Source organism: Sinocyclocheilus anshuiensis, unplaced genomic scaffold (genome assembly GCF_001515605.1).
Source record: "Sinocyclocheilus anshuiensis isolate Anshui unplaced genomic scaffold, SAMN03320099.WGS_v1.1 scaffold110, whole genome shotgun sequence".
Taxonomy (NCBI): domain Eukaryota; kingdom Metazoa; phylum Chordata; class Actinopteri; order Cypriniformes; family Cyprinidae; genus Sinocyclocheilus; species Sinocyclocheilus anshuiensis.
Window position 1 is genome coordinate 436,492 of NW_015544155.1, and position 9,391 is coordinate 445,882.

At 37.2% G+C, this 9,391-nt stretch overlaps 1 protein-coding gene across 3 annotated transcripts; it reads left to right on the top strand.

Moving 5' to 3' along the window:
* The first annotated feature begins 1,430 nt into the window (after positions 1 to 1,430).
* On the top strand, positions 1,431 to 7,126 carry LOC107695395 (sperm-associated antigen 6-like). 3 transcript variants are annotated; one of them, XM_016495276.1, is made up of 11 exons: positions 1,431 to 1,576; positions 1,704 to 1,799; positions 2,425 to 2,591; positions 4,195 to 4,384; positions 4,472 to 4,677; positions 4,754 to 4,927; positions 5,252 to 5,404; positions 6,104 to 6,295; positions 6,438 to 6,554; positions 6,641 to 6,786; positions 6,921 to 7,126. In XM_016495276.1, coding segments are annotated over exons 1-11 (1,506 nt in total). In that variant the 5' UTR covers positions 1,431 to 1,575; the 3' UTR covers positions 6,985 to 7,126. The 3 variants fall into 3 exon arrangements, with proteins under 3 accessions (XP_016350762.1, XP_016350760.1, XP_016350761.1); XM_016495274.1 differs by having other exon boundaries at positions 1,431 to 1,568; XM_016495275.1 differs by having other exon boundaries at positions 1,431 to 1,568; positions 4,201 to 4,384.
* The last annotated feature ends 2,265 nt before the right edge of the window (positions 7,127 to 9,391 follow it).

The window sequence follows — 9,391 nt, forward strand, 5'->3', positions numbered from 1 at the left end:
CAGCTTATAAAAATATGTTTGGACCTTTACTAATACTATAAATTCCTTAAGTTATTATAGAATAAACAAGACATAAGAAAATCACCAGTGATGTTGATGAACTTACGAGTGAATGAGCAAAGGCTAGTATAGTGGATATTCTTTACATTCATTTTGTGACATTCCAAATAATCTGTCTTTGTAAAAATAAAGAACAATTTTGGCAAAGTTTATTTTTCCAAATATGTAATATTCTCTGCTCACGTCGCCTTGCCCTGGCTGATGTCATGATGAACCTTACGAATAAATGTAGGCCCACTTGTTCTTAATTTAAATTCAACAGTATTTATACACAAATTCGTTGAAAAGCCTTGCTCATTATGAGACCATTCCTTGGCAGAAGTGGCATTAAAGAAGTGGCATAAACTCTTTTGAGCTGGCGTTTAAAAGCCCAGTTTGTTTGATATGTCAGTTTACCGGTCAGATAATCTTTATGAATTGATTACTTGTCATAATGGTTCAGATATAACAACCTAAATGACAAGCTTAGATTTTACCATGTAAAGCCCATATAACTAAATACAAAATAGTTTCTAATAGCCTACACAGTGTGTTAAGTGCTTGGCCAAGTCATGTTAGAAACATATACGCTTAGAGACAACAATAAAATATGAAAGAGAAATTATGAATTCATAACTATGGTAACAAGCTCAAATTGCCGCATTATTAAAGTTTGAGGAGGATTAAACAATAATTGTCATATTTGTCCTTTAAGTGCGTTTCTTTCAGTGTTTGTGGGTTAATGAATTCACTGCAGGCAGACTTAAAGCCACACCATGCTTCCTGCAAATCATGCGTCTTTTAATTACAAACCACATCTCTTTTAAGATAACCCGACAGCGGTCAAACACACGTGACCACGTGAAACATCATAACATCATCATATTACAATTATAGACTAGAGCGACAACTTTCAAATGGACAATCACGTAGCCTACGGAAAGTTTGTATTCTGTTCGACGAGACACATTTTTGCCTATATGATGCAAGAACTATAGCAAGCACTCTTTGCTGTTCTGAAAGTTATTTAAAGAAAATGTGCAAATGTAAAGACTAGTAATTACTAAATATCAGTGCTGCTGTGACTGCAGTTGTCTCTGCGGTAACCATGAAACTAAAGTGGGGGCAGCTGTTCGGCCTCGCAGCTTCTCTGTCCCGATATCCCACATTCATCGACCGTTTTTGAAATCTTGTTTAATATCCCAATCTAATTAGGGATTATTTAACCCGCTATTACATCTGGACATAAACTGCATGCGACACTGGTGCTGATTTGAACATATATGCGTGTTTCAGCACGTATCATTAGATAAGCATTGACAGCAAACGCACCGAACAAACGCGGTGCCTATATCACTTCCGGTTTGTTGCCAAGACAACAGTTGCACGCCTCTAAACTCAGTCACAACAAAAGCTGTTTCCTAATGGAAGCTTAAATGTACATTTTTGTCGCATTCACGCAGCTTTTTTTGTCGTTTTTGCTCCGATTTGGGATACTCGCGTTATGAGTCAACGACAGATTTTGCAAGGTGAGAAAGTAAGATCCTTAAATACGTTAGAAATTTAAAACATGAATTAAAACTGCTAGTGGTGGCTTACTTTTGCAGTTTGTTGCATAACTGATTCGTCTTATTTCGTCTATTATTATTATTATTATTATGCAGTGTTTGAGCAGTACCAGAAGGCAAGAACACAATTTGTGCAAACTGTAGCAGATCTTGCAGCAAGACTACAAAATACTGAAACACTTCAAAATGCAGGTGAGTGTCTAAAATTTTTATTTTGTTTAAGGGAGGTTTCTGCATGAAGTGTGTTATGGCATTTGCTTGTATGTAGATACTATGTTATATTTGCTTGTACTTGTATATAAAATTTCGAATTTAATCATTTAAATATAATTTTACATTTTTTAAACAAAAGTTACTCAACTCCAAACTTAACAAAACTCAACTAAATTCAAAATGGATTGACTGATCGATTTATCCCTACCTACAATGTAGAGAAGAAACGTATTTATTTAAACTCTTTCAACACTCAGTCAGGACTGATGGGGGGAAAAGAGGCCATTGCAAATGTTTCTTTGTACAAGGATCTAAATCAGTATCTTTAATTTTCTCCCAAACACAGTACAATGAATGTTTCCAGACAAAATGTCTTTCAAAAGAAGTCAACAAGTTACATTTTTAATTAGTATTACAGAAATAAGGAATACATATGCTCATGCTTACCCTGATACCTTTTGGAACTTAGAAGAACATTTTGTTTATATATATTTTATTATATGATTTGAATCTTTGAAAGTATATCCTCCCCTCATCTGCTCTCAAGTGTCTTTCCACTCCTGTTTTCTCCCCTGCACAAATGTGCTCACTCTCTTTGGCTTAGGTGTAATGTCCCTTTTGAGGCCTCTCCTTTTGGATGCAGTCCCAACTATTCAGCAGACAGCAGCTCTGGCTCTCGGAAGGCTTGCCAACTATAACGATGACCTGGCTGAGGCTGTAGTAAAGGGAGACATTCTTCCTCAGCTTGTGTACTCCCTGGCTGAGCAAAACGTGAGTTTCTTTAGCTGAGCCTCTCTAATTGAAATGAATAGGTTTGTGTTAAGGTGTTGAACCTTCATGCTTAAAAGTGCTGTATGCAGCATTGACACCGAGTGGTTGAACTAGGTATTACAGTCCAAATTCAAAATATTGGAGAGGGTTTTTTTCACCGGGCCCCTCCTCCTCAGACTTCATGCACACGCAGGTTGCCAGATTGACGACACCAACAGGAACGAGCGCACTTGACGATGAATGAAATGAAATACGCTGTGTTTTCCGCCAACTGGCAACCCGGGGTGCCGAAATACAATTGGGTAAACTGGCAGTGGGCGGGTTTCACAAACCAAAACAGAGACCGACATTCCGGCCCTGAATCCACATTTTCAAAGGAGAATAACTGACTGTAGCATTGTTTTTCAGATAAACAAGTATGTTAACTTAGCATGTTTCTTAAATATCTGCAAACATATTATGGTATTTTTATGCTTTAGTAGAGTCAAAAACTTACATACAGCACCTTTAAAATTGCCTTTGTTCAATGCAAAAATTTCTATTAACACTGTCAGCCAAGCAATCAATGCTTATATAATTTCCATTTAACATATTTTTGTGCTGTTATTCTTTAAATGTTTTGTGATAAGTATAAAGTCAACGCAAAAACAGTTTGTTTGCACTTTTTATTTAAACTCTATGACTATAAACAGTAACAGTACTTGTTACTGTACTGTTAGCAGGTACTGAAAATGTACATATTGAACATATCATGAAAATGTAAAGTTCATGGTAGTACAACATCTCCAGATTTCAAGACCACATCTTTCCTTTGCCAGGAATTAATTTTTATAGCGCTTTAATACAAAAGAGACTGTTTCAAAGTCACTTCACAGTATTAAACAGGAAAATAACAGAATTGATACAAATAAGGCAAATCCAAATTTAGCTATAAAGCAGTTGTAGCAAGACAGAAGTGTCATTATGCAACTGCAGTCAGTTCTGTGTTGGTTTAGTTATGTTCAATAACTTTTAAGTTCATTCATTATGAAACATGTTCAATTCAGTGATAAGAAGACAATAGTGTTATTCAGCCTCGAGTCAGTTCAGTGTTGATTCATGCAAAATTAGAATTATGAACAATTTGATTCAGCTATAAACCAGAAGACAATAGTGTCATTATTCAACTCAATTTAGTTCAAGTTATTTTTGTGCTCATCCGACAGTATCAGTGCTGTCAAATTGATGACTTTTAGACCCCAGCTAAGCAAGCCAAAGGCAACAGTGGCAAGACAAAACACAAACTCCATCAGCTGACAGAAATGGAAAGAATTAAAAAAAAAACCTTTGGGGAAACCAGGCTCAGTCGGGGTCCAGATCTCCTCTGGCCTAAATGAATGGACATGGTGTGATATTGGTCTGCTCCAGCAGAGAAAACAATTCACTCATCAGAAGTATAAAACACTTTCCACAGAAGGTCCTTTTATGTAATTGAATGATATAGAATGTGATATATTGCTTACTGTTTATTAAAGGCAGATTTGCTGGTGATTCATGAACATTCTAGTGTATTTATTGGTCAATTGCTTTGTCCTTTTCCCTCTGGATTGCTGGGATATGAAAGACACAGCGTTTCTATAAGAAATCTGCCACATTCGTGCTTCGGGCTGTTGCTAAGCACTCCCCTGAATTGGCCCAGGCCGTGGTGGACTGTGGAGCACTGGACGCTCTTGTCATCTCCCTGGAGGAGTTTGACCCTGGGGTCAAAGAGGCTGCTGCATGGGCAATAGGCTACATTGCCAGACATAATGCACGTAAGTTTGCATAAAATGGTCGTTTTTTAAATTCTTTCTCGCAATTCGTCAATGTTCCTTTTGTTCATTTCTTCTCCTGCTGTGCAGAGCTGTCTCAGGCAGTGGTTGATGCTGGAGTTGTGCCTCTGCTCGTGTTATGCATCCAGGAGCCTGAAATTGCCCTGAAGAGGGTTGCTGCTTCCGCTCTGAGCGACATAGCCAAACACTCCCCAGAGCTGGCTCAAACCGTGGTGGACACTGGGGCAATTGCCCACCTAGCACAGATGATCCTAAACCCAGATGCCAAATTGAAGGTGACTGAGCCTGCAGATATTGTAATCAATGACATGCAGACTTAATTTGACAATGCATTTTTTCTCCTCTTTAAAGAGGCAGGTTTTTTCAGCTCTCAGCCAAATCGCCAAGCACTCCGTAGATGTAGCCGAGATGGTGGTGGAGGCTGAAATATTCCCTGCAGCACTGGTTTGCCTAAAGGACCCGGATGAATATGTTCGGAAGAATGTCGCCACTCTTATTCGGGAAATCACAAAACACACCCCCGAGGTACCTACCACATACATAACATAGCCACTAAATGATTTCAAGATGCTTGGGTAAGTTTGGAATCTCCATTTTGTCAGCTCTTTGACACCCCCTGTTTAAATAACATGGTGTGAGGCAGCTAGTCTGTAAACCATGGAGAATGTGGGTCTGTTATTTATCACCAGTGCAACACAGGAAACAGACAATTGGAAACCACATTGCATCACCCATTTTTTTCACCTGCCCAAAACTGTTTTGCTTTTCTGGTCTGCCTCACTAATTGTTTATCATTATGTCACACTGGCTTGCGTGTTTCCTTGTGTGCATTGTGTGTTTCCTACTCAGCTGTCCCAGATAATAGTGAATGTGGGGGGCGTAGCAGCTGTGATTGACTACCTCGGGGACTCCAAAGGGAATGTATGCCTGCCGGGGATCATGATGCTGGGCTATGTGGCTACACACTCTGAGAACCTAGCCATGGCTGTGATTTTATCTAAAGTCTGTTATCACATCCTTTCATAAGCTCACTAGGAAAACTTGACTAAAATTTGACTACATATGTACACTACCATTTAAAGGTTTGGGGTCAGTATGATTTTTTAAAAACAGAAATTAATACCTTTACATTCATATGATACATTCAATTGATTCAAAGTCAAAGAAAAAAAATCTATTTCAAATAAATTCTGTTCTTTTGAGTTTTCTATTCATCAAACAATCCTGAAAAACGTGTCATGGTTTTCATATTAATATTAAGCAGCACAATCATTTTAACTGTAATAATAATTGAAGAAATGTTTCTTGCGCACCAAATCAGCATAGAATGATTTCTGAAGGATCATGTCAAGACTGGAGTAATGGCTGCTGAAAATGTAGCTTTGCCATCACAGGAATAAATTGCATTTTTGTAAATATTAAAATATACAACAGTTATTTTAAATTGTAGTAATATTTTATTTGTACTGTTTTTTTATTTATTTTGTTTTTACTGTATTTTTGAACAAATAAATGCAGCCTTGGTCAGCATAAGAAACTTAATTAAAATAAAATAAATAAAATCAAATAATATATATTAAAAAAAAACTTACCAAACCCAGACTTTTGAACAGTAGTGTACTTCTCTCATAATACTGATTATGATCATATTTGATTCCTGTATTTTATTACCATATTCCATATTTGATTCCACTCCTGTAGGGAGTGCCGCAGTTAGCTATCTGTCTGGAGGAAGAGCAAGAAGATCACATCAAAGCAGCCACAGCTTGGGCATTTGGCCAGATTGGCCGACACACACCTGAGCATGCAAAAGCTGTTGCTGTGCTGTTAGTGTTCCCTAAACTCCTAAATCTCTATTTGGACACTGAAAGTTCTGAAGACCTGCAGGTCAAGGTGAGCAACAGCCCATACGTAAAATGACCGATAGAGGTACTGTTTTTCATTTTGGTGTAAATTATTTTTGCTAACGTCAAATGTACCAAATATTTAGTAACTGTTTTCTCTTCTTTGCTTTGTTTTTATATACTCAAAAAAGGCCAAGAAGGCACTGAAGAGCATCCTTCAAAAGTGTACTTATCTGCCAGCACTGGAGCCTCTTCTCTATGAAGCTCCCAGCAACATTCTTAAACATGTCATCTGCCAGTTCAGTAAGGTAGCGGGAACTTATTGTTTTCATCAAATGCATTTGTTAATCACAATGAGAACTATTCAAGAAACTTTTCTATACCAATCTTACAGGTTCTTCCTCATGACAGTAAGGCACGGCGATTGTTTGTTACCAGTGGTGGTCTGAAGAAAGTACAGGAGATCAAAGCAGAACCTGGTTCTGCAATTCAGGAATATATCAATGCAATCAACAGCTGCTACCCCGAAGAGATTATCAGGTTCATACACATTTATATGAATAATAAACAGTACCATATCAAAATATTTTTAAACAAAACAAAGTGCATTCATAATGCTATAAACTTTAGCTGTATGGTTTTTGTTGTTCCACTTACCGACCCTTCTTTCACAGGTATTATTCTCCGGGTTACTCCGAGACCTTGCTGGAAAGGATTGATAACTATCAGCCAGTGTGATTTACTACTGAAACACTATGAATGCTTTTTAAAAAGTTGTGAAAAATTAAACATTACCATACCAATGATCACATCTGTAACATCTTATGTAAAAAAAATCTATTAAAATGTATGTATGCTAGCAATTTTATTTAGCTTGTTATTTGATGTCTTATCTTGTTTCATGTTTAGTTAATACTGAACAAACGTATTTTGTTATATTTAGTGGTGGTACAGGATTATTAATTGCTGTTTTTGATCAAACCTAAGACAACCAAAGCTTTATATTTTAAACATCTGTCTAGCATAAAATCCTTGGTATATTTGGTAGAAGTTGTTTAACAACAGCAACAACAAAAATAATATTAATTTATCATGAACCTGCTTCCTCCTTGAGGTATACACACATATCAATTAAATAAATATCATACCGTTCATGAGAACCAGCCATATTGCCGATGTGTTGCTTCATCAAGACATCTTCCCATTGCATTTTCATCCTCTTCTAAAACCCCACTCTCCCTGCACCTTCATACCCAACAACGCTCCACAAGGGCATACGGCATTGGGATTGCTGTCATCTTAATAGCTTCGTGGAGTAAAAAGCAGACCGCTCAGTTTCACACTGCAGTAGGCTACTGGCAAGACGAAGAACCTCGACTCGAGGGCCTGGATACCCTTCTCATTGGCAGGATCATTCACAGCACAGGGCTTCACTACGGGTGAACGCTGCCTCCATGTCTCCACTGGCGCTGGAAGCGTGTGTAGAATTTGACCCCATGAAAATGCGAAACTAAAAGATTGCAAATGGACATCAGATGAACGAAGCAGCGATTGTGACAAACTTCTTAACTAACATAATTATAATTATATAATTATATAGACAATTATGAATATTTAAGAAAATAAAAAACTAAAGGCCCTATTGACGAGCGATTGACATTTCAACACGTCATGAACAAACGTCTCTTAAAAAGCGCATAGGCAACGAACGCGGGTTCGTGTTAAAATATTTATAGGAAAAGCACGCAAAGTAACTAGCCTATCGTTCGTAACGGAAGGTAGGGAACACTAATGTGATCGTTATCGAGAAAGGGCCCAGGACGTTTGATTTTTATTGGTAATTATGCATTCACTTATTATAGCCCCCTGCTGTCTGATTTGTGCATGGCAGCCCATTCTTTGTTTATTGTTTCCTCTTCTGGTGTCAATCAGATTACTTTTCAACTGACGCAGTTTGGTTATGCATTGTCTCCATCCCACAGCTTTGTCCAATTCACAACCTTGATTACCAAATCAGAACGCCAGATCACTTCGGGCCTATTTGATTTTGAATTGAGTCATAAGTGGTTTGCAGGAAATTCATTTTTCAGCTTATTATTATTGAAACCATTTTAATATTCTCTAAGGTCGGGGATGGTTTGTCATAGGCCTAGTTATTTTCTTCAAACCCTCCGACTTGCCTCTTTTACCCCAAAATTAGAAAATAAAATAAAATCAGTTGTGGCATATCGCGCTTTCAGCCGCTGCCATGCCCAAGAAACGGAAGAAACCTTGAAATAATTAAGCCATATACGCTTGAGGCTTTTAAATGAGAAGGCTATAGGCTACCCACAAACCTTCGTGTGCACCAGATTGCAAGCTGCTATGCGTAGATTCAATGAAAACTGACAACAGAAGTTTTCCTTCTGCCTCTTCTATTTGATACAGTCTGTCCGTGATATTATGTCCTCCGATTATGTTTTTACTCTCTTGTCTAAACGGTAGGCCTATTTAACAACAAATCATTCAAAGCTAAGCAGCTATTTTGTCTTGTAGGCCATATAGGGCCTCTTGCAACGTTGGCTTCGGCCGCAACGAACATTAATACCCGTTAATACAGTTAATATTAAACTTAATTGTCAAACGAATATCCCGTCAAATAGTAGGTTTTTAACCATAACAAGGCTTAATGTAGTTATGAAACGTAGCCATTGCTTTTTGTTTTCATAAAATCTAAAGGAAGTGCTCAGTTTGTACACAGAAGATAAAACTTAAAGGACAGCGCTCATTTTATAATAGCTATATTTGGGTGATTTTTAATTGTTTCATTTTATTCATTTTTTTAACATAATTTGATTAACTTATAAATATTTTAATTAATTTGTTACACGTTTTATGTCCTTTATTTTTTGTATTAACGTTTGATTTTCATCTTTTTAAATTAACATAATATTTCAAATACATTTTAAAATATTAATTTACCTTATAAAAATCTGTGAGTGGCTTCTGTAAGATGAATAGCTTTGCTGCACACAATAAGCATCAGGGCCGTGCACAGACCTTTTGAGGGGCATGTGCTGAAACTGAAAAAGGGCACCCCCCCTTTATGACAAATGAAATAACGCAAAATAATAGTCTCCAAAGCTTTAGATTTATTCACTATTAA

Bases quoted from the DNA above. Each gene is read 5' to 3' on its own strand.
- LOC107695395 (XM_016495274.1), top strand. From the start codon at position 1,544: ATGAGTCAACGACAGATTTTGCAAG. The intron at 4,678-4,753 runs GTGACTGAGCCT...TCCTCTTTAAAG, and splicing joins ACCCAGATGCCAAATTGAAG to AGGCAGGTTTTTTCAGCTCT. The intron at 6,296-6,437 runs GTGAGCAACAGC...TACTCAAAAAAG, and splicing joins CTGAAGACCTGCAGGTCAAG to GCCAAGAAGGCACTGAAGAG.